At 38.6% G+C, this 25,678-nt stretch overlaps 2 protein-coding genes across 10 annotated transcripts in view; both read left to right on the forward strand.

Moving 5' to 3' along the window:
• The window catches only part of elna (elastin a), a 67,119-nt gene extending 64,530 nt beyond the window's left edge, over nucleotides 1-2,589 (forward strand). For all 9 annotated transcript variants that reach the window (XM_069184378.1, XM_015367527.2, XM_069184380.1 and 6 more), the window contains one exon: nucleotides 797-2,589. In XM_069184378.1, coding sequence (XP_069040479.1) covers nucleotides 797-846 — 50 coding nt within the window. In that variant the 3' untranslated portion in view covers nucleotides 847-2,589. The remainder of the gene's footprint in view (nucleotides 1-796) is intronic.
• A 1,726-nt stretch (nucleotides 2,590-4,315) lies between these two features.
• limk1a (LIM domain kinase 1a) overlaps nucleotides 4,316-25,678 on the forward strand; it is a 63,425-nt gene continuing 42,062 nt past the window's right edge. Inside the window, exons 1-2 of the mRNA XM_006641031.3 lie at nucleotides 4,316-4,402; nucleotides 9,590-9,689. Coding sequence (XP_006641094.1) covers nucleotides 4,345-4,402; nucleotides 9,590-9,689 — 158 coding nt within the window. The 5' untranslated portion in view covers nucleotides 4,316-4,344. The remainder of the gene's footprint in view (nucleotides 4,403-9,589; nucleotides 9,690-25,678) is intronic.

Raw genomic sequence — 25,678 nt, forward strand, 5'->3', positions numbered from 1 at the left:
TGCAGCCAACACGGAAAAAATCTAAAACATGAGGGATACATTAGAAAAAGCCAGAATTCTAGTATGAAATGGATAGTTTCACACCTCAATAGCCCCATTTTACTGACCTTTCCATAGCCATCACCCACCAATACTGAGTGGAGGGAAAGAAAAGAATAAGCTTATCAGTCTAGAGACATCTCTCAAGAGAGCTGACCTCTTGAGGCTTCAATCAGGCACCGCTTGGCTCACATGAAGAATTCTCCCCCCCCCCCCAGATAGTCCTGCTTGTCTTTCTTCTCACTGTCTTATCATAGTTTAATAAACATTTCTTTGCACAGCCTTTGCATGCTGGCTGCTAAGAAATGATGTGTTTAGACCTTGACTGAAAAAAGCACATTACCATATGAAGGTGGGGAGACAAGGCCAATCTTTCGTCTGCAACATAAAATATTCCTTGGCATTTTACAGATGTTTTATTGAGCTTTGCTTGGGAACAGTACAAATAAATTCTAAATAGATAAATTCTAGCAGCCTAATGGACAACAGTGTTGGCCTACAGTAAATGACACTCCTGGGTTGAAATAGCTAAATCTGAACATGATGAAATTAACTTCGGAAACCACCGTAGTCCCCCAATACTGCTTGTTACAGTAGGAAACAGTAAGAAAGGGTGATAATTGCTTTAATTGCCTACATATAAATTCAGCAGGCACTCAAGACTCAGAGAGCACAGTCTTCATGCAGTCTTCTCAGACATACAGTGTAGTAAGCCTTTTATAGTGTACTAAAATTATCTTTATCCTTTGTCTCCTAGGGGCTGCTGGGTGTCCAGCAGGCAAATACTGTGGGAAAAAGAGAAAATAAAAGACTCTTGAGAATGAAGTGACCTCAAGAAATTATGGTGCTACTGCATGATCTAGAATGTACATTTTTATACAAAAAACAACCCCTTTTCATGTACACACCTCAAAGTTTCTGTGACTTCTTTGTTTAAAAAATATTAAATCTCTGCAAAGCCAGAAGAATGATTGACTTGAAGAAAAAAACTGAAGCAGAAGCCAATTGTATGCCGATACTACAAGATTATTTTAGTATACAAGCAATTTATTACATTATAAGATTACTAGAAGTGTAGTGCATTCTATAATTGACATACAACTGTGTATTGTTAAATATTTTTAAATTGCCTACCATACCCCTTAAAAGCTTATAGTATATCTAAAGCATTTTAGGCACAACTGGAACCAATTTGTATGCTGCCTAAGTGTAAACAATCCCAATATTAAAGCACAGTGTATCAAAGCACTAACAAAGTTACCTTTTTGTGATGTACATGTAACTGAGCCCAACTTACTTGCAAACTTAAAATACAACATTTCATTGTGCATTGCAAATGATCAGGTTACTGCTTTGTAGTAAAAAGTACATTGATTTTTTTTTTCTTTTGCTGTATCAGCTGCTGCTGTTTTATTTTCTATTGAAAAAGGAAAAGAATACTTACAGTACAGGCTGTTCAATGAATTACAGCCTGTCTACCCTGCTACCCAATAGCAGATAATGCTATCTGATCAGCACACGTTCTAAAGAGCACGTATAAGTACTGTATCCTAATATTTTGGAAAAATATGGTAGGTGAACATAAACGTGGCTGTTTTATGAGAGCATGGGACTCTGCAGGGGCTAATTGAGGACCGATATACTTTGAGTATTTTTGGATTTTGCCCCTGGCACGCTGTTATCTGGTTATCTATTAGAGTCACTGTGCCATTTAAGAAATGAAATAACAGCACAGTAGAATTTTGACTGGCGGGTTAGAGTCCCTTGGTTGTGCATCTTTGTATTTTTTATCTGCTTACTTTGCATATAGTTAAAATATGATGAGCTTCCTGCTCTGATTCTTAGATGTTGATAAGCTAACATTGGAAAACAAAGGGGAAATACGTACCAGTTATTAAGCTGAAATCCTGAAATACAAATGTTTTTAAAAACACTTTGGCCCTGCTTCAGTGAATCTATCTTTGAAAACCAATTCTTCTGGCTTCATTAAAGAATGTAACAACCAAGTCGCTGAAACAAAAGGTAAATTAGGACTACCAAAACACGGTTTTGACCTCTACATTGTGTGTGTCTGAAGTACAACTTTAGAGCTATTAATTGTATGATCTTGTCAACCCCAGAAAGGGGAATACTAGGTGCTTAAGTCATTCAACTTTGGATGTTTGTCTTATCATAATCATTTAATAGTTTACACTTGCATTTCAATTTCAACATATTTTTCATGATGGATCATAAAGAAACTGAGTTGTTATAATGTACTGGTCTATTTCTTCCTGATAGAATTTTTCACCATTTCGAACTTGACATAAAAAAATCTTCCAAAATTGTGTAAATTATAAAGTAAGATCGGTAGTTTTTTTTTCTTTGCTTGTGCAATTTTTTCAGTTACTGTGGAGAACTGTTCTTATATTCCGCTTAAAGTTTTTTATTTGTCGTGATTTCGGGGAGCCATTTTCTGTGATTAGTTCTCCTTTCCCACCAACCCACGATTATGGAGCTGAAATGGGTGAATGTGCCAGTTTAAATAAAATAATTCCTATTGCTTGAAAATTATGTTGTGTTTTTTTCTTAATTTGCTGAGTGTGTCTCCTGCAAAATAGCAACAAATATTACTAAATAACTTGCTGTATGAAAGACTCTTCACAGACACACTCCCTGGCATAGTTCTCTCCATGGTGATAGCCCATATCTGACAGCTATGTATGTTGTACCTATAAGGATAACTAAAATTACTGTCTCTACCTTATTTTTAAACCAAGAGTACTGGATTTGGACTGTGCTGGGTCCTTCCATAAAGTTCTCTGTGTTTATCATTGTATTTTTTTACGTGTGTGAACGGTTAGGAGAATGTTGCACTTTTTCAAAAAAACACATTTAAATAGTATTGGAAAAGACCAACATTTATACAGCTTCTTTAAATAAATAAGTAATAAACTTAACATTTTATTGAAAAATCTGTTGTGTCTAAATCTTTTGATGTGCACAATGCTGACTACCGTCCTCATCTACGTTAATAAAAGTTTATAGTCAATTTTTAAAATGTATACAGACTCATTAAAAAAAGAAACACGCAATAAACTCAAAATAGTGCTCTAGCGTGCCTGTTTGAAAAATCTCTTACAAGTCCCTGTGATTTTGATGAAACAAGGGTTTTCTCACTGCAAAGACCGCTGCAAAGATGGGTTTCCAATGATGAGAAAAATCAGGAAATGTGTTATTAATTATTATAGAAGGCGTTTTGTCCCAAAGAATCCCAAGGCATTTTACATAAAGGAGGGGGCCCATCTCCTTATACCCCTACCTGGGTGATGTGTGGCAGTCATTCTGGACCCACAGCTCACCTGCACAGCAGCTAAGTAGTGAAGCGAGAATTTTTTCCAAACAGTACCACAGAATCCTTAATGAGCAGGTAGTTAGGACAATGCTTACATGTCTCATTGGAAAGATGCATCTCCTATAGCATCACTGGGAAGGTGGATTTGGAAGTTCTGTCCAGAGAGAAGTGGTCCATTGGCATGTTAGAGCAACACTCTTTCCTGGGAAAGAAACCAGGTTTTTTCTTTCCCAGTATTGACCAGCCTTAATTGATTTCTTAAATCAATGTAACCAGGAGATAAGAGGAAAATAATTTCGTTGTTTACCTTTAATTTAAGCCATAAACCAGGTTTCTACTGTATCAACTTCGAGATATAACAAAATGTTTGAGGGGATATCATGCCAGGCGGAAACTGGCTTTTTTTCCCGTGGAAATAAAAGGTTAACAGAAACAACTGAGACTTTACAATGCATTAAGCCTAAAACGCGAGCAAGCACAATCCACCTCATAAAAAACTTTCTAGGAGGCACTTTTCTGGGTTGTCATAAAGGGACTCTTGAATGAGACATTCCTCAGTTTGAGCTATTGAAGGTTTATGTTTAACTTTCCGTTATCAAACAATGTCTTACCTGAATAATTAACTGCACTTCGATGGATGGTAGAGTAAAAGAGGAATACTGCAAAGACGCTTTTGAAGCACAAGGTTCCGTAAAAATCGCTTCTCCTTTTAGTGTCCGTCAGTACGTCATTGGAGCACGCCTGCTGGCTCACTTTGTCCATTTCCCAGGGATTCCGCTTGGTTGGCCAACTCGATGGCTTCCTCCCATTCCAGTTTGCTCGTTTGATTTGATCCATCCTATCTCTGCAGAGTTAGCCGCGGTATCTCTCGCGTCTATTGCTTAGTAGTACGGCTCTACAGGAGGAGACTCTGTGAAACGGTGGAGCTGTTTCTCTCTCAGGCTCTCGCTGAGCTCCCGGTCGGACGGTGAATGAGGTTGATGCTGCTTTGTTGCACCTGGAAGGACGAGCGCATGGGAGAGGAGGAAGGTGAGTGTGGGAAAAACAACCCAGTGTGAAGTCGGTGCTATTTTGACAGGTTTCGTACCTGGATTTTCCTGCTGTCCGTTTCCAAAGAGTAAAGCCTGGCAGGACCTCGGTAACAGAGAAATGGCCCGTGCGTTCTCATGCAGTCAGATAGATCATGTTCAGTTAAAATATATATATTTTTTAAATAACAAAATACTGAGCAACCTAGCCAAAACAATGCTGCTGGGTTTTTTTCTGCACCATGCCGAGAGGACGCGTATGCATTACATTTCCTGACCATTTCGACCCAAGCACGACCTGGGACGTACCTGTCGTGTCCGTGATTTGGCAGTTAATTAGGGGTCGTGTTGCTGTGAACCCGCCAATTAAGCGCCGAAATCATCTCAATCCGAAGACCTTAAGCAATTTAGGTATTTGCAAAATAACTTGTAAATTAATCATCACGGTTATTTAGTAGCGTTCTCTCACCTTTTTTATGTGAAGCTGCGCACGTAAACCGTGCACTGTCAAAAAAAATGTAGGAAGATATAAAAATGACTTTTAAATGTTCGTTGTGCTTACACTTATTGGAGAACAAAACGCAAAATAAAGTAGACTGAAATGTGCAATTAAATAGCTATTTGTTTTCCTAAATCTCGAAATTATTGTTATGTACTAAAACAACAAACACCATCTGTTGAGATTGGTTCGTGTTTACTTTGGATGAAACAGTTTGGGCTAAAATAACACCTGCGCTGGTTTGGGACACTGCAGTACGCGGCGCCGCAGTGGATACAAAGATCATATGATGTTGCCCATGTTGTTCAAAATTAGTTTCAAAGTTGCTATTTCAATTACTTCACGCCTCTGAAATACCTTCGCTCTTCCGTTTTTCATGAATTCATCTTTGGCTGTTTTTTAAAAAAATGGTAAATGGTAACAATAATTGTTTAGTCTTAGGTTAGTGTCGAAAGTTTTTCGACAATAAACAAAGGATTTTGAAAATACCTTTGGAGACGTTCTTCAGATCCATATAAATATTTGTTATACAGAAAAGACTGAATCCCACGTAATTCATAGGCTTGCTTTAAATTATACAGAAATCGCTCGTGTTGTCTTTGTCACTTAGCTAATGTGAATTCTCTCCATTTCCGATTTTTTTCAGTCGAATTTGCATTTAATCTTAGGACGTGTTTTAGATGGGAAGTAGAATCTATTTATTTGGTTTATAAAACAGATTACCAGTTTATTTGTGTCACAGCACCACATGACTGTATCCAGGGATCAATGTGAGATTTTGACATATCTCCTCACCTGTGTCAGAGTAGCTCCCTGTTTCGTGAATTGGAGATAAAAGAGGCACTACAGCGAATTCTTTTGGGGGAATAATGACTACAGCTGTCACGAATGTCTTTGGGCAAGTTGGCCAGGTTTCTGAATAATCAAAAGAATCACATTTCCTTAGGAAGCTCTTTGGACATCCTGCAGTACTTACAGTAGCTGTGGAGAGATCTCTGTTCAGCAAAGGGCAGACTAAAATGCAGTTTGAAATTAATCTTAGGTTATACAGGGAAGTTGTGACGTATTAATTTATTAAATCATTCCATGGTGTTGGTAGTTTGATATACAAGCACTGGAAACTGTAATTTTAAACAGCAGCTGTATAGAAACCACAGAGTCCAAAATAAAAGTTTGGAGGTGAATGAAAAATCGATTGTTATTGCAAAGGCTTCCAGTCGTATGGCAAAGCCAGGTTTCGCCCTGCAGAAATGTCTTCAGAAGAAGGCAGTTCCTCACCTCACTCCAGAAAGTAAGAGCACAGGATATCCACAGACATCCAGCCGTGACGCACATCCTTGAACAACAAGACCATCTCGCTATATTAAAGTTTGATGTCTTTGTTCACGTGCCTGGTTGCCTGCGCGATTCTGGAGACTGACCCATATTAGGCACAACTGGTCCCCCGGAGAAAACGCCAGGCGTGTTTTGGGAGAATGTGCAAGGCTTGCTTTCTGAGTGACGCGAGAGCATTGTGACAGTAACTGATGGCTTGTGCACATAGTGGACCGGTTTGCCTTTCCTATCACTGCCCCAGGGAGAATTGGAGGCTCTGAGAGCAGGAGGCTTCTAGAACCCACAACACATTCTGATACAGCGGGTTGGTCCGTGCGTGTACAGTACCTGTTGTGTTCTTGTTCTGTTTTGAAAAATTGAACCTCGATAAACAACTGCTTCACAAAAATAAAATGAAGTGCCCTTTTTTTTTCTCCTTTATCTAGGAAAAATGAGGAACTACTGAGAAAATGTGAAGTTGTGTGAAAATCCCTTTGGCTCTCCATTTACTGTACCATGCTGTTTTAGAATATGTAAACCAGAAAAAAAAATGTAATCAGATAAGTGAATTGAGAGCAAATTCTCATTTACTTTGATGACCCGCGGAACCACTGTTGATGTAGCAGAGCATTTTTACTGAAGCGGTATGGGTGAAGTACATTGCACGAGGTGAAGCAGAACCCCACACAGCTTTTAAACTAATATAGCCATTCATTTTCAAGTCTGGAGTCCACTCTAATGGCCTGGAAATATACAAAATCTTACAAAGAGATTCCACTCTCTGTGAATATGTCAATAATAGAAATGACAGTAAGCAGAAACCATTTACTTGTTTTATTTCTGTATAATGTTATATATAATAAGGCGCTAAGGAGGTTTTGCATGTAGTTTACATGTATTTACGGAAGCTGTCATATCGCTCTGATGTAAATTAGCCTGTATACAGTATTAATGAGATTTTAGATAACATAAGGGATGTAATCATGTTCCTTTTCCTCAAATACAGAACCCAAGCATAAGCAAATAAACACAGAGCTGAGTGACTATTCAATCGCTGTAGCGTGCTTGTAATGGTAACAGAGACACCACAGGTGTTTTATAACTTCCTAGAATGATTCATATCTAAGGCTTGTTCTTGAAAAGGTCATGATTCCTTTATAATGACACTGGGGGGTTGAACTAAACAGTTGGATTGGTTTACATTGCTTGTGTAATCCAATGAATGGCTCTGCAATAATTTACCCTTGTTTTAATGTCTAGTGCTCCATGAGGCTCCATGAGAAATTGAGTTGAGTTGGCTTAGAGCATGACAGCTTTTCCTTTTCTCAAATGCAGTTATAATGCGGTGCAGCATCTCCTCTTCCCAAGTAATAGTGTTCTGCTTTTTTCTATAAGGTAGTCATGTACTGTATTTCTGCTCTACAATGTAGTCATGGCATAGGCAGCCTTGATTGTATTTTGTTTTGAATGCTTTTCTGCTACAGTCTTTCCAACCCAACAGCCCACATTTAAAGGCAATGCAGATGGAAATTCTCTCATGGTATTTCTGGTGAGAATAAATGATATACTGTATAAACAAGCCTGGAGCATTATAGGTAATTGAAAAGAACAAATGCACTATTTTCTGCGGTGCATTAGGTAAATGGTTGAAGTGACCTTTTTCCCCCCTGCGCACATTTATAAATTAGTTTTTATATTAAAAAAATTCCCCTCTTTGGGGGAAAAATGCTGACTTTAGTGTATTGTATTTTAATTCTATTATTTGAATTTCCAGGTGAGGCTGTTTTGCTTTGCAATTTTCCATCTCATTCAACTATATTAAATCAGCTCATGTTGACAGACGCTGGGCTGTTGTAGATCAAGACACTGTTTTAAATCTCTATTCTCTTCTGTCAGCTCAAAGCATTTTTTTTTTGCTTTAGGCTTACATGCCTTGTAGTCATTAAACTCAAAAAGCAACCTGGAGTGTGCATTTTGTTGCAGGCAGTTTCATGAAAATTAGGTTTGATAGGACTAGGACAAAGGTGACACCACACACTGATGTTTCAGTCATAATCAGTGTGTATCATAAAATGTACAGTACATTGTATTATCAACAAGATACATTGTAGCAAAACTTATAGGCAAGTTTTACTTTTCACAAGCATTAATGTAACATCGGCATGGATGTTTAACTTAAAATTTTCAAATGCTTTCTTAAGGTGTTACATTGGTTTCGTACTGCAACAAATCTCATTTGAGAGCGCAAGATGACTGACCTTTCCTGTGTTCTTTTAGTGCTGATCGTTAAAAAACATTTAAGCTTTTACAATAAATTATTTACAATTGTTTTTCTTAGTGTATCCTGGGACTAAAATTACTCACTGTTTCACATAGGGTATTGAATGTGTGAAGATTTATGTGTGAAATAGAGATATTAAATCAGTTTTACTTAGGTGTCATTGATTGTTAGGTCATGAAATTGAAATTTGATGTGGAGGCTTTGTCTCTTGATAAAGTCATTCCTTTTCTTACCATCATAGCTACTATACAGGTAGAGACCCACAACCTTAGCTTCCTGTTTACATTAAAACATTGAATGACTGACTCAAGTGTTGTTTGGCATGGTATACATGGCTGTATAATATATCATCCATTGCATTCATGCTATTATTTATTGGTTTTAAAGAAATCAAATGCATTTTTGTGCTAATTTAAGACAATAAACCCTAAAGGTCTGTTAATGAGCTGGTGGATCTTTGCACTATTCGATTCACGTTAGTGGAGTTTTAACCAAACTTTGAGAGGAATGACCGCACCCTAGGTCTCCTTCACCACTGCTGTTCTGACTTGTAATCCTCCGTGACCTCCCTTCCCAAAAAGCTATAAATGCCTTTGTGAGCTCCTCTCTTCCTTCCCCTTGGCTTTTCCACCATTTTCACCACCCCTTGGTGAGCTCCTCACTCTGCAAGGAGTCCTGACTTCCTCTTATAACCAGGTGGGTGGTTAGCTACAGTGTAAGCATGTTAAGCTCAAACATTTCATGTATAAGTTTTCTGAAAAACATTTTTCTTGTTGGGTGTTGTTTTTCCTTATGTACTACCCATTAGCTCTTTAGTGACTGAAGTGCCTGTAGGTGGCTTTACAGAATTACTGGTGAAACAAAGGCCAATTCATTTAGGGCTCCACTGAAAGACTTACTGTGACTCCTAGTTTGAGAGAGTCTTCTTGTATTGAACAGAAAACAGACTTCAAAGCTAATTAGCTGTTAGTCTTGCTAGTTCCAGTGCGCACTGTTCATTTCATGGTTGCGTGAGGTCAGTGCTGTTTATCTTCTTTGTGTTTTTTTAAGCTCTGCCTTCCATTTTTTCAGTTTTTTATTCCTTTTTTTTTTAGCTGGAGGAAGTTTGCCCGTCTGTGCGGGATGCAGACGTAGCATTTATGACGACCAATACCTACAGGCCCTCAACTCTGACTGGCACACGGTCTGCTTCAGGTTAGTGTTCTGTCTGTCCCTGGATACAATTCTGTGAGCGGTGAACATATGTCTTGCGTTATTTCATGACTAAAAGGAAAGAGACTGGCTGGAAGAAGACTGCATTTCGGAAGAGAAGCCGTTACTGATGTTCCCCCAAGACTGAGCTGCAGGAGATTTAATATCCTGCTTTTTTTCCCCTCTCCACCATAGCCTTTCAATAAAAATGTTCTAGCTATAATTCTGCTTCCCAGTCTTGCTTGCACAGAGAACTGAACCTATCACAGCCTAAGTGTCTAGAAATACACACTAATTATGAGATCCAGTTGATATTTTGCTGTTTCCCAACAAATTATGTACAGTGCCATTTGTCAAAGGATTTTTCTGTTAGATAAACTCCTAGGTTACAAACAAATATCATCTTTCTTTTAAAGCTATGAATCTTTTATTTCTATACAGCCTGTAATGTGGCTAACACTACAGGCTGCTGTTCTAAAGCCTCTATCCTAGATGAGGGTTTAGGATCTACCTTTACCACAACCTTAAAAGCACTTTGAAGATTTCATTTTGACTCTCAACCCATAGAAGATTTTATTTCATCTTGCAGCTGATAGTTGTAAATTTACTTTTGTAAATCTGTTGCAGTTAATATCCGTTTCATTGAGTTGAACAGTTAGCAGTTCTTAATCTGGAAGCTTTTCATTCTTGTGTATCACCATGCTGCTTGCAAACAGAATCAAGAATTGGTCCACCCACGTCAGCTGCAGGTTCATGGAAGCTTAATCTCTGGAGTTTGAGCTCTTAAATTTGTTTTGCTGGAGTTACATGCAAAATTGTGTCGTCACTCCTCTTAATCCAGAGCAGAATGTGGAAATTCCTTTTACTGTATCTTCTTGTTGAGGTTCTTGGAAAAAACGGACGTGCGGATTTATTTGAACAGGAAAGTCTTTGTTTTGTGTCTTGCAGTAAACCTTTGATTTATGTAGAGAGGCTTTCTTCTGATTGTTTGTTTCCCAATAACCTATTAGGCAGATGTTTAGTCAGCTGTTTCTGAATCATGTCTACTGCGGCGGCGTCTTGCTCACATGAGGAGTGGTTGGGGTTTCTGGCTGGATTTAAAGCACAGTTAGATGGCATCAAAATTCATCAATAAGATAATTCAATTTATCTTCAAATTAGAAAAACTGCAAATAATCAAAATAAATTTACAAAATATTTGAAATTTGGGCTGTTCAATCACTGTAGTTCTAGTTCTTTATAGATAGAACTATAAACATAATAAATATTTTAAATAAAATACATGATTACTTTTTGTTTAATGAAAATGCAGTTTTACATATTGATCTATATCAGACCTCTGTTAAGTCACAACATCGAATGTTTCTTCTGCATTGATGAAGAGGGCTGACTTTCTTTTTGCTTGGGGTTTGAGTGCTGTGTGCTTGTAGCTCCGAATGAATGGTGTTTCACACATGGGTGGGCTTTTTACTTATTGATCTGCGTCCTTAAAAGTCATGAAGGATTGGCACTTATACTTTCACATTGTAGTGTAATAAAAACACTGTCACTCTAATAACTACGCCCTGGGTCCCTTTGCAATCTGAGAGAGAAGACAAGCTGATTGAATAATGCGTGTGGCAGATGAGCATCTCTCAGCCACTCTTGAGTCCCTGCTGTATGGATCTGTCATTACCGTAATGGAATTGCTCATGACATGCCCACACTGGCCGAGTCCCCTGCTCAGTCAGACCCAGAACTTTGCATTTAGATTTGGCAAGAGAGAAGAACTTTGAGCATGGTTTTGTCCTTTCCATCTGTGTTTGAGATAAATCTAAATTAGGTCGTCTTGCTGCAGTTGCTCTGTTCATTGATTAAATGTAAACCACCCTGCTGTACAGTCAAAACAGTGGACGCTAATATATTCTGAAGGTCCTGGGCCTGTTGGTTGAGTGTACCACTAAAAAAAAAGAAAGTTTTAATGAAGGTTTTACATTTCCTGTGATCAATCCTCACTACTCCTATCTTGTGTTCCTGTCGGTGTCTGTGAGGCCTCCATTGTTGGATTCGAGCTGTAGCTGCCTGTCAAGCTTTTTAATGCATTTTTGCTGTCTAATATGATCACTGTCTTTAAAATGGAGTGATACTGCATGTGATGAGGCATTTTGGAAGTTTACAGTTCTTCCCTTTACAGAGACGCAATCTCTGCTAAGGGACTACTTCGGCAATAAAAAATGCAAAGAGTGGGAAAAGATAAATGGCTCGAAGATAATCCTTCAATCAAACCTAAATTATACAGCTGGATTTTGGAGATTATCTTAAACCATGAGCAGAATTCTGACATTTGTTATGAATCGCTACCTGCCTTCTAGGTTATGCTAACTTCATAATAAGCAGTTTTTCTGTTACATTGTGTCACCACTGCAACTTGGGCTCCAGAGATTGCTTGGGTTATTGCATGCTTTAAATTAATTCATTTTAATGGCCTTTATGCAGTAGATATGTGAGGTGTACCCTTTCTTGAGTACCCATCACTGCTGACTTCTATAGGGAATCTCAGGTTCATGTCCATGTCAAGAGTAAAGCATTTCAAGTTTCCTCTTTTCAGGGCAAAAATCCATTTTCTTCATCTAGTTTTGCAGGGGAACTAGCATCTGAATTAGTTGGTACTGTAACACACTGGCAACTGATTGTTGGCCATGTCTGGTCACACCACTTTGTGCTAATTTTCCTAAAAAAGCAGAAGTATTTAGTTCCAAGCTCAAGTCAGCCTTGACTGCAGCACATGTTTTCAGAGTTTTGAAGTTTAGAGCAGCATGCACAGCTCATCTCCAGCTGGAATTCAGTTACCATCCCTCAGCGCCTTCTCCAAATAGTGTTGAATTCCTCTATGCCAAAAGGCTGGACCCCTCACAGGAGAATCCAGCTCTATGTTTCTGGGAACTTATTATGTGGTTCTTAACATGCTCAAGTACCAATTGAGCCCCATTACTGAGGCCTTAGATCACGATTAAGCAAGGCTCTCAGAAATTAACTACATGCATTCCAAAGACTGTGCTAATTAGCATTCAGAATCAATTTCCATCAGTTTAGATTGATTCAATTCAGTGAAATTAGCACATATAAATATCTGCATATGTTCACCAGTGGCTTAGTATTTAGACAGTTTACCCTTCGAAGTGAGCTAAAATATTAAATAAAATTATTTAGGAGGCTGCCACACAAACTGGGAATTGGCAGATTGTTTTGTCATGTTTTGCCCATCTGTCATTAGTGTTAGTTACAGCAGATATACCTGTTGTGATGGCTGGTTGTGTGGGGAGTGTCAGTTACATTTCAGTTTGTAAACAGACATGTCATCTTCAAAAAGACAATCTAAATTTGAGACATTTTTCTTCTAAATTTGTCATTTCTTATTTGTCGGAAGGGTGAGATTATGCAAAATGGTGGCTTTGTGCTTTGCAGTTGATCAAATCTTTCGAATTACTTTCACAGCTGCATGTTTAGTCAGGCTGTCCTCGGTTAGCTGATGATTTTGACATATTTTCAAAAAGCATCATCTGCATTCAGTTGATTGATCCAGTGGATGCAATCTTAAATAGCATGATATTACATAGAGGTTATTGGCTTCTGTCTTTGTTGAAGGTCTCTCTACAGAGTTCTGTTTGCACAAAGTGAGTTAAAGTACCTTCACATTCTTGTTGCAATTATTTCCAGGCATATTAAAAAGCTGCATTACATTGACTGTAATAGCAAAAGTTGTAACATTGCACATTAAGAGGGTTTTACTGTACAGTATGTTTCTAATTTTGATATTGCTATGGGGCACATTTTCAAACCATTAAACAGGGTTTTATTGTAAATTAAAATACCTTCCAGAAAGTAAATGAATACCATGCACTTTTAATGGCACCCTTTCTGGCCTTGCTGAATTTTCTTTAAATACAAACATTGTACCTGCTGATCTGAAGTTCGGTGCCTAAATATCCAAATTGAGTTTAAGCAGCAGGGCGAGAGAAGGTGTGAGATAGAAAGTGTTTCTGATCAGTACTTCATATAAGATGTCTCTAGATCTTTATTTCTTTGAAAGTCAGAAAAATATTTTGTTCTTATTAGGAACATCAGAATAGTCGGAATCAGGAGGAGGCCATTTGTCCCATGTAGCGTATTTGATGGTACTGTAGCCAATAGATCCTGCTGTTTTTTAAAGGAAGCAATGATTTTGGATTCAAACAACATATTGTAGTTCTTATACTTAAGACAGTCTTTGTTCCCCCTTCTTGCATCATCAGCTTCTCTGAATCTATTGCTTTATGAACCTCAACACATTTAGCGCCATTTCCACGAATGTGTGGAAATTGCCTGACCCATTAAAACATAAGAGTGGTTGCAGACAAGAGGAGGTCATTGGGCCCATCTAGCTTGCTTTGTTGAAAACAAATGACATTGAAAATGACATTGCTCTCTACGCTAAGTGTTTTACATAAGTGTTTTGACAAGGACGTCTGTGCCACTGAAGTGCGTTCTGAGGGTCTCTTGTTTTAACGTAGGAGTCATTTCCAAAGGAAAAGCAGAAAGAGTGGCCATGTACTGCATAATGACTGCTTCAGCTGTCTCCTCACCTGCTTAGTGATTAACAGAAGGAGACTGTAGACAAGATCATTTTGTATTGTTTTAGGTTTATTGCCAAGTGTGATGTCCACTGCATTTTCTTTCAATGTTATGTATACTCTGCAGGTACCATATGAATCTCAATAAGTGATGGCAGACCTTTGATAATTGGCTGAAAAGGGAATATTGTAGCTCTGCCTCAGGAAGAAATGGGTGCTAAAACACTGTTTGAATATCTGTTCATAACAAAAACCTGAAGGTGATTGTTATAAATATACAGTATATACAGTAAGTAGCACAGGTATGGCAGGCTGCTGAAGCATGTATGCTTTAGGATCCTATGGAGCGGTATAGGAATATGCATTTGCCTCCTACTTGTGTTTCGATGTCCGAACAAGTTACTGCTTTCCCACTGAGTTCCGTGGTTGTTATAGGACGGACACTGCTTGTTGAGGCAGGAGGCGATTAGGTTACGTTTCTGCATTCTTTCTTTCCTTATCCGTCGGAAGTTGTTTACATTGATTTGTCTAGGAAAACTAAGATGTCCCAGTGGAGACCGGCAGAGAACAGATTTGAACCTTTTGCACATTTTCTGCAAGATGTCTGTCCCTGTTTCCCTCTTTGCTTTTCTTTCTCCCTGACCTGATTTTTTTTTTAAAGAAACCTTGTGGAGGTGATCTAGGTCTCTGAATAGGCTGTGTTAGTGATCAGATTCTATTCTGTGATTCCAGGGGACAAAATCATAAATACATTTTGGAAGTCAACACTTTTATTGCTTAGACACATTGTGCTTATTTTATTTGAGGTTTTTTTTTTGGGGGGGGAGTTATAGGTCTGGGTTTTTATTAAATATACTGTGTTTAATGTATTGTTTTTTTTAACACTCCTATCATTATATTAAACACAGGAGATTTTAAGAATTTCATAATTTTCCATAGTGGGTTGTACATCACAAAATAAAAAGGGGTTGCTTACCAATCTGAAAATCATAAGAATTGTTCATGGATTTACATAAATTGTCTGAGAACGTTAAAGAGGAATGATAGAAATTGACAACATTTTAAAACCAAAATTTCCCAAATTTCTCTTATTACAATTTTTGAATAAAATATTAAAGACCTAATTGTAAACTGATTTGTGGATTAAAAAGCGTTAATGAAGAAAGAGCCATTCATCCAGAAGTCATCAACTTTGTGAAATGGTTTAAATTATTAAGGTTAGATATACTACATACTGTAGCTCTTTAGCGTAAATGCCTATAGTTAGACGCCTTCAAAACTGCAAAGGAACATGTAAAGGTTTATTCCAGGCTGAAAAGTAAAGAAAGGAAACACAACGTTTCAGCTGTGGAGCTTTCTTTGGGTGTGTGGAAGCTACCTACTTCAGCCTTCAAAACTGGTCTTAGACTTTTGAAAACAGTTAAGTATTTCTTTGTAAACAAATAACTTCAATGTTTTGTGGTTAACTTTGTATAAAAAGAAGGGGTGTACCATTCTTGGAGCAAAGCGTACCCAGTAAAAAAAAATGTTTATGGAAATATTTCACTTTTCAGTCTTTTCAGAAAAACTCTGAACCTTTAGCCTGATGGTTTGTTCGACTGTAAATAGAAGCCCTAACTGATCTTCTACAAAAGACAGCAGTTCTGTTACTGGTTGAAGGCGGCCTTGGGTTTATTTGAAAACATTCTGATAGATGACAGTCATCCCAAGGATGGAAAAACACAGCAGTCCTTGGAGAATGCCAGCAGCACTTAGCTTCATGGGAAAATGCTACTCACAGTGTGGCTAGGGTTCTCATCAGCCTCCTTCCTCTCTCAGTATAGCATGATGTGAGTTACAGTACTAGCATTTCAAATGAGAACTCAGCGGGAGCCAGTCCTACGCTGATACAGCTTCTCTTCTTACAGAACTGGTAAAGATGTGTTGCCCTTTTTTGAACACGTATGGAGGATCTCAAATTAAAATTTTTTGTTTCCTATTTATTCTTTCACCACTATCAATCATGTTTCGAGGAGAGATCTCTTTTAAAAAGTGTCTTGGCGAGGTGTGCTAAAACAACAATTATTTAGAAAGGTTAAAAAGATCACACATTCAATCAGAGATAGTTCTACTTTGTCTATGCCTGAAAGCAAAATAAACATAGACTTAGTCACGGTTCAGCATTTAGTTGGTATATTACGGCTGCTTGAAACAGTCTTATTTGTAAGCTTACTGTGCTCTGCCATAGGGGCACTGTAATTTTAAATGCAGACTGGCCAAAGGACGACTTTAAACTTTTCACCTGTAACACTGAATCTACAGTATGTAAACAGGTGGCAAAACTTGCATTAATGTTATGTTTTATTTTAAAAAAGCACTCCAAATGAAGTAACAGCTAGCCAATTAGCTAATGTATCCTTCAGGGAGCAGCCACTGATCAATTTGAATAGAGCAACACAGTGGGCTCTTCCAGCAGAATTACTGAATTAACACTGTTTTTCGAATGTTGTAGTACGCATGCTAACCACTCAAACTGGAGAATGCAAGGCAAATGACTTCAATATACTCTGCAAGATTCGCATTTCTACTTGGAAAAAGATAAAGCAAGATCTTCCTTCTGTTTTGTTTTCCGGGTGGCAACTCTTGACTTCAGTTGCGGTATCCCTGCCATCTCAAAATTGGGTTTCGCAGAAATCCTGCTGTTTAACGGCCAGGACCAGTGACTGGATGGATAAATTCCAAGTAAAATGATTACTTGGATGTGCATATTCCAAGTAAAAAGGAAAAGGAACAACAGAGCTTTGTCTAAATATAATCTGAAATCCCTTACTAGAACAAATAAAATAAAAACCAGCAGGATTACCGCATATAGTCTGTAGGGCACGTCAGTCACATTATTGTCTATAGGCCGGTATGAGTGCCGAGGAAGCAGACACTGGCTGTGCTTAAGATCAGTGAAGGGAACTCGGTGCGGTGCCAACAGTGAATTCAGTCAAGGCCTAAATTAAAAAAGAAGCAATTAATTTAAAGTTAATTGTATCCAGCGTGGCGTTTTTTTTCCTTGTGCACAGCTTTTCCTAATTCTTCCACGTCTAAAACAAAATGTAAAGATCTGAAATGGCTGTGGAAGAACACTTTCCAAAACTGTACAGGCAATTCTTCCAGTGGCGCTGAGGAGTCCTGAAGGATAATATTCAAGGCTAAGTGCTAACTAGTGCAGAGGAGGAAGTGTGATGCTAAGCAGTTTCAAACAAGAGCCGTACACCAGGTCTAGTCTGTGGAGACCTTTATTCTCTGACAGAAGCGGGTTGTGCCTATTTGAGGTTTTACAGCATTGTGCTCTATCTTGAGACACTGGGAGCTGTTTTATCTGCAGGTTTAGCACTTTTAATCCTTTTAACTTTTTTTTTTTTACGACTGGCCAGCACTTTCCCCTTAAATGCTGTAACAACCTCCCCCCAGTCTTCTGAGGAAAGCCCGTCTGCTTATTGTCACATGTTCGTTTGGTTATAATTTCCATCCCCTGAGTCCCAGTGACTCCAGGGGGAAAGGACACAACACAGGGAAACAGACTGACCACAGTGTGTCAGTGCTCCTCATGAGTGGATTTCCACAGCACATGATGGGTCACGCTGTCTCTAAGCCATGGAGAGAGAGAGAGAAACCTGCTCCATCCTGTAATTTAATACAGGGCAGGGGGCATCTGGAAAAAACGAAAACAATAAACAAGAAAGTAGTCATTAATTTTTTACAGACGCAAACTTGCCTCAGCATTCCTCTAAATTAGAAAGCCGCGTGGAGGCCAGATTACAAAGAATTTAATCTTTCTGTTTAGCAGCTCTTGTGGAATCAAATCCCCCTTCTCAGGGTCATTTGCTCCGTGAGTTGGTTAACACAGACATAACAGATCAGTTCACTTCAGGAGAAAACAACAGTGGCCACAATACCCTCCTGCAATTTAAACTCTCTAAAGACATAATTAGAAGTGTCGTGTTCCGAGTGAAAGAAAAAATAAATAGATTGTGGGGGACAGAATTCTTTCAGATAAGATATGGGGATTTTCAGTCTTCCAAAAGGCTCTGACAGGAATTCTTGAGAACTTTTTCTTTTCCCCAAAGTCTCAAATACAAAGCAGCAGATCTATTCTAGGAAATAATAATTTCCACATTTTGATCAGCCTTCTACTGATTTCACATGGTATGTGAACAGCCTACAATTTGTTTATGTGGGAGCAAGTACAACTCCCTTCTTAGATAAATTATAAATTTAGCAGCTCATCATTGCATATTGGCTTATCGTTTAGTTATTTCTTCACTGCCATCTGTTACTCAGTGCTGCTCTGCTTCGTTTGACATTCGCTTGAGTGATGACTTGCTGTTTTAGAATGCACACACGTCACATGATTGTTTAGCCCCCTTACAGTGATATCTTATTGACAAGCAGCTTAAGGCTTTAGGTTGGTTAGACTAATAAAAATTACAGAAGCACTTCCAGCAGAAACGCAAGCAGTGCATTGAAATGCTATAAGGCCTTTTAATTCTCTTAAAAGCTCAGAATGAGTCAGCGTCTCCTGCGGAGGACAGCGATGCTGAAAAGAACAGAGGCGCTTTGCCAATGCTACATTATGCAGTTAACTCTACACGGTACAAGAGCAAGAGGATCAGGGTTGAACTCGTTTTTGACCGCATTTCGAAGAAGAGCAACAACACTTGACAAAGCAAGAGAAACTGTTTTTAGAAAATGATATAATCTGTGATGCTCTGTTTGAATAGCGGCTGTTCCCACATCAGGCCCTGAGAGATCTTTGCTGAAATGTATTTTTTCCCATACAGTAACTCTTGTTTTAAATATCCCTTTTTATTTTTTGTGTATGAAGACTGTATTAAATTTTAGACAACCCTTTATCTTATAGGTTATACAAACATGTACTGACATGCGGTCATGTTATACCTGTTTAATAGTGTGGCTTTTATGGACTATTATCTCTGGATTATTTAAATATAAATGAGTTACTACAAAAATGTTTGTGGATTAAACAAGCTGTAAATCCTTGAATAAAAAAAAATCAGAACAATCATTTGAGTTTCACTTGTAGATCCCCTTGTGATTTGCTTTTATTTCTTAACTCTTTGTGTGACGCTTCAAATACCACTGTACTTCTCTGATTGTCTCCAGGCGTAAAAAACATGAAGCTGCGTGTTGAGACAGAATTCTGGAAAGGAACTGATAAGACCACCAAACAGTCTTAGCCAACCTCTGCCGAACGTTAACCTCACACTGGATTGGCTTATTTCACTTCAAAGGGCTTTCCTTTCCAAGCAGTTCACAAAAATGTTTCACTCCTGGGTTCAAGTAGCAGGCGGAGTATCGTTTTTGATTTGCTGGATTTGACGCCCCCTCGGTGAAGAATCAGTGGTGTTTCAACAACTGTTCACTTGAAATGGAAAACCTGCGTTTCAAAAGAAGGTGAGTTAAGGAAAAATACAGTTTGGGGAGCTACTCGGCTGCCTAAATACAAGGAGCTGAGTTAAACATTTGTCCCCGGTTTCGTCTACCAAGAACGGCAGGCAGATTTTGACTCATACTTTACACCTCAGAAAATATGCGGTGTTCTCAGAGAGATTAGAAAACTTTATCCTCCCTTTCCTATAAGTCGGCAGTGGTGGGCTGGGTAGGATTTGATCTCATTAGGTCATGACATCTCCAAAGGAAGCTGTGAGTGAGCAAGCTGAAAAGGAAATGGTAGTACACAATGTTTTTCGTACAGCTGCAAACTCCGAAAACTATCCTGATTGCTTGCAGCGATACATACCACTATGTTTAAGTACGCAGAAGGCTTAATTCAAATCTGGCTTGCGGACAAACTAGCTTCCTGAGCAGTCTTTTACAGCGGACATGTCTCGAAGGGACCAGCGCTATCGAAACCGAACTCCGGGCAAAAAGTGAGTTTGTAAGAATTGTCAGATAACGGTAAATGTTGAGCAGTTTTGCATAGCATGGAAACATCTGTATGCCTGTATACCTTCAAAGAGGCGCTCTAGTTAGTTGGCTTGATGTTCAGTCTAGCATTACTTTTAAAGATCTGAAACTATTTCAATGTGTGCAATTTTAATTCCTCATTTGTTCTGACATGTTGTGCACGTAGGGTGTGCAGTTCTGTTTCTTCTAAACTCTGCTTTGGCAGCATTTGTGCGTTAGAGTAATAGATTTTTTGTTGACTTCAATCTGAAGATTACATTTCGCACTTGATTTCTGTATCTGTTTTGTAATGCTCCCATGACTGGGGAAATTTGAGATCTAACAAAATACAAAGTGAAGAGTACATTGTATTTTTGTCCCACCTTAGAGTCAGAGGGTGCATTAAGTTGATTTTCTCTGTGGGCTACTTTACTTTGGAGCAACAGCTTGCCTGCACATGGGCTGAGTGAGTAGGAGTTGCAATTTCCACATTACATTTAAGGGTTAGCTGGCCTGAACATTACTTTTGAATGGTTTTGATGTATTATGGTTCTGGTATATTCTGTGCTGGAAAGCTGTGGAATATAATGTACTACAACCTTACATAACAATAATGTTTTGGAAGGTTGTGGTACATGTATATCCTTGTGGTATACAGTATTGTATTCTGAAAGGTTGTGGTGTGCAGTATTATTTTCCGTGAGGCTGTGGAATATTATGATCTGGAAAGCTGTGGTATGTTGTGAGAGGTTGTGTATATGATGTTGTGGGAAATTAAGGAAGAATAATCAGCACTTGCCCTGTATCTTGACTGGCTTTGCTTACAATGGAGGGAAGAATGTGGTACAGATAATCACATTTATTGTACTTTCTATTCAGCAAGGAAAGTCACGAGACAGAGAGGGAGACATGCTTCTGAGAAGCAGTGAGAGGCTTCTGCTGCTGTCTTTGGCTTCTTGTTTCTGCATCTGTATATGATCATCTGGCTTTCATTAGGCTTTGATTCATAACGGTAAACAGTGCTTGATGATGATCATGTACTGGCTCTATAGAGCACAGTATAGCAACTGAGACGCATTTTGTTCTGTTTTCCCTTTTTTTTAGGGCAGCAGTAATAGGGCACGACTTCCATCCCTGTCAAAAGAAATCTCCCACTGAGTTCCGTGGTTGTTATAGGACGGACACTGCTTGTTGAGGCAGGAGGCGATTAGGTTACGTTTCTGCATTCTTTCTTTCCTTATCCGTCGGAAGTTGTTTACATTGATTTGTCTAGGAAAACTAAGATGTCCCAGTGGAGACCGGCAGAGAACAGATTTGAACCTTTTGCACATTTTCTGCAAGATGTCTGTCCCTGTTTCCCTCTTTGCTTTTCTTTCTCCCTGACCTGATTTTTTTTTTAAAGAAACCTTGTGGAGGTGATCTAGGTCTCTGAATAGGCTGTGTTAGTGATCAGATTCTATTCTGTGATTCCAGGGGACAAAATCATAAATACATTTTGGAAGTCAACACTTTTATTGCTTAGACACATTGTGCTTATTTTATTTGAGGTTTTTTTTTTGGGGGGGGAGTTATAGGTCTGGGTTTTTATTAAATATACTGTGTTTAATGTATTGTTTTTTTTAACACTCCTATCATTATATTAAACACAGGAGATTTTAAGAATTTCATAATTTTCCATAGTGGGTTGTACATCACAAAATAAAAAGGGGTTGCTTACCAATCTGAAAATCATAAGAATTGTTCATGGATTTACATAAATTGTCTGAGAACGTTAAAGAGGAATGATAGAAATTGACAACATTTTAAAACCAAAATTTCCCAAATTTCTCTTATTACAATTTTTGAATAAAATATTAAAGACCTAATTGTAAACTGATTTGTGGATTAAAAAGCGTTAATGAAGAAAGAGCCATTCATCCAGAAGTCATCAACTTTGTGAAATGGTTTAAATTATTAAGGTTAGATATACTACATACTGTAGCTCTTTAGCGTAAATGCCTATAGTTAGACGCCTTCAAAACTGCAAAGGAACATGTAAAGGTTTATTCCAGGCTGAAAAGTAAAGAAAGGAAACACAACGTTTCAGCTGTGGAGCTTTCTTTGGGTGTGTGGAAGCTACCTACTTCAGCCTTCAAAACTGGTCTTAGACTTTTGAAAACAGTTAAGTATTTCTTTGTAAACAAATAACTTCAATGTTTTGTGGTTAACTTTGTATAAAAAGAAGGGGTGTACCATTCTTGGAGCAAAGCGTACCCAGTAAAAAAAAATGTTTATGGAAATATTTCACTTTTCAGTCTTTTCAGAAAAACTCTGAACCTTTAGCCTGATGGTTTGTTCGACTGTAAATAGAAGCCCTAACTGATCTTCTACAAAAGACAGCAGTTCTGTTACTGGTTGAAGGCGGCCTTGGGTTTATTTGAAAACATTCTGATAGATGACAGTCATCCCAAGGATGGAAAAACACAGCAGTCCTTGGAGAATGCCAGCAGCACTTAGCTTCATGGGAAAATGCTACTCACAGTGTGGCTAGGGTTCTCATCAGCCTCCTTCCTCTCTCAGTATAGCATGATGTGAGTTACAGTACTAGCATTTCAAATGAGAACTCAGCGGGAGCCAGTCCTACGCTGATACAGCTTCTCTTCTTACAGAACTGGTAAAGATGTGTTGCCCTTTTTTGAACACGTATGGAGGATCTCAAATTAAAATTTTTTGTTTCCTATTTATTCTTTCACCACTATCAATCATGTTTCGAGGAGAGATCTCTTTTAAAAAGTGTCTTGGCGAGGTGTGCTAAAACAACAATTATTTAGAAAGGTTAAAAAGATCACACATTCAATCAGAGATAGTTCTACTTTGTCTATGCCTGAAAGCAAAATAAACATAGACTTAGTCACGGTTCAGCATTTAGTTGGTATATTACGGCTGCTTGAAACAGTCTTATTTGTAAGCTTACTGTGCTCTGCCATAGGGGCACTGTAATTTTAAATGCAGACTGGCCAAAGGACGACTTTAAACTTTTCACCTGTAACACTGAATCTACAGTATGTAAACAGGTGGCAAAACTTGCATTAATGTTATGTTTTATTTTAAAAAAGCACTCCAAATGAAGTAACAGCTAGCCAATTAGCTAATGTATCCTTCAGGGAGCAGCCACTGATCAATTTGAATAGAGCAACACAGTGGGCTCTTCCAGCAGAATTACTGAATTAACACTGTTTTTCGAATGTTGTAGTACGCATGCTAACCACTCAAACTGGAGAATGCAAGGCAAATGACTTCAATATACTCTGCAAGATTCGCATTTCTACTTGGAAAAAGATAAAGCAAGATCTTCCTTCTGTTTTGTTTTCCGGGTGGCAACTCTTGACTTCAGTTGCGGTATCCCTGCCATCTCAAAATTGGGTTTCGCAGAAATCCTGCTGTTTAACGGCCAGGACCAGTGACTGGATGGATAAATTCCAAGTAAAATGATTACTTGGATGTGCATATTCCAAGTAAAAAGGAAAAGGAACAACAGAGCTTTGTCTAAATATAATCTGAAATCCCTTACTAGAACAAATAAAATAAAAACCAGCAGGATTACCGCATATAGTCTGTAGGGCACGTCAGTCACATTATTGTCTATAGGCCGGTATGAGTGCCGAGGAAGCAGACACTGGCTGTGCTTAAGATCAGTGAAGGGAACTCGGTGCGGTGCCAACAGTGAATTCAGTCAAGGCCTAAATTAAAAAAGAAGCAATTAATTTAAAGTTAATTGTATCCAGCGTGGCGTTTTTTTTCCTTGTGCACAGCTTTTCCTAATTCTTCCACGTCTAAAACAAAATGTAAAGATCTGAAATGGCTGTGGAAGAACACTTTCCAAAACTGTACAGGCAATTCTTCCAGTGGCGCTGAGGAGTCCTGAAGGATAATATTCAAGGCTAAGTGCTAACTAGTGCAGAGGAGGAAGTGTGATGCTAAGCAGTTTCAAACAAGAGCCGTACACCAGGTCTAGTCTGTGGAGACCTTTATTCTCTGACAGAAGCGGGTTGTGCCTATTTGAGGTTTTACAGCATTGTGCTCTATCTTGAGACACTGGGAGCTGTTTTATCTGCAGGTTTAGCACTTTTAATCCTTTTAACTTTTTTTTTTTTACGACTGGCCAGCACTTTCCCCTTAAATGCTGTAACAACCTCCCCCCAGTCTTCTGAGGAAAGCCCGTCTGCTTATTGTCACATGTTCGTTTGGTTATAATTTCCATCCCCTGAGTCCCAGTGACTCCAGGGGGAAAGGACACAACACAGGGAAACAGACTGACCACAGTGTGTCAGTGCTCCTCATGAGTGGATTTCCACAGCACATGATGGGTCACGCTGTCTCTAAGCCATGGAGAGAGAGAGAGAAACCTGCTCCATCCTGTAATTTAATACAGGGCAGGGGGCATCTGGAAAAAACGAAAACAATAAACAAGAAAGTAGTCATTAATTTTTTACAGACGCAAACTTGCCTCAGCATTCCTCTAAATTAGAAAGCCGCGTGGAGGCCAGATTACAAAGAATTTAATCTTTCTGTTTAGCAGCTCTTGTGGAATCAAATCCCCCTTCTCAGGGTCATTTGCTCCGTGAGTTGGTTAACACAGACATAACAGATCAGTTCACTTCAGGAGAAAACAACAGTGGCCACAATACCCTCCTGCAATTTAAACTCTCTAAAGACATAATTAGAAGTGTCGTGTTCCGAGTGAAAGAAAAAATAAATAGATTGTGGGGGACAGAATTCTTTCAGATAAGATATGGGGATTTTCAGTCTTCCAAAAGGCTCTGACAGGAATTCTTGAGAACTTTTTCTTTTCCCCAAAGTCTCAAATACAAAGCAGCAGATCTATTCTAGGAAATAATAATTTCCACATTTTGATCAGCCTTCTACTGATTTCACATGGTATGTGAACAGCCTACAATTTGTTTATGTGGGAGCAAGTACAACTCCCTTCTTAGATAAATTATAAATTTAGCAGCTCATCATTGCATATTGGCTTATCGTTTAGTTATTTCTTCACTGCCATCTGTTACTCAGTGCTGCTCTGCTTCGTTTGACATTCGCTTGAGTGATGACTTGCTGTTTTAGAATGCACACACGTCACATGATTGTTTAGCCCCCTTACAGTGATATCTTATTGACAAGCAGCTTAAGGCTTTAGGTTGGTTAGACTAATAAAAATTACAGAAGCACTTCCAGCAGAAACGCAAGCAGTGCATTGAAATGCTATAAGGCCTTTTAATTCTCTTAAAAGCTCAGAATGAGTCAGCGTCTCCTGCGGAGGACAGCGATGCTGAAAAGAACAGAGGCGCTTTGCCAATGCTACATTATGCAGTTAACTCTACACGGTACAAGAGCAAGAGGATCAGGGTTGAACTCGTTTTTGACCGCATTTCGAAGAAGAGCAACAACACTTGACAAAGCAAGAGAAACTGTTTTTAGAAAATGATA

Source organism: Lepisosteus oculatus, chromosome 26, assembly GCF_040954835.1.
Source record: "Lepisosteus oculatus isolate fLepOcu1 chromosome 26, fLepOcu1.hap2, whole genome shotgun sequence".
Taxonomy (NCBI): Eukaryota; Metazoa; Chordata; class Actinopteri; order Semionotiformes; family Lepisosteidae; genus Lepisosteus; species Lepisosteus oculatus.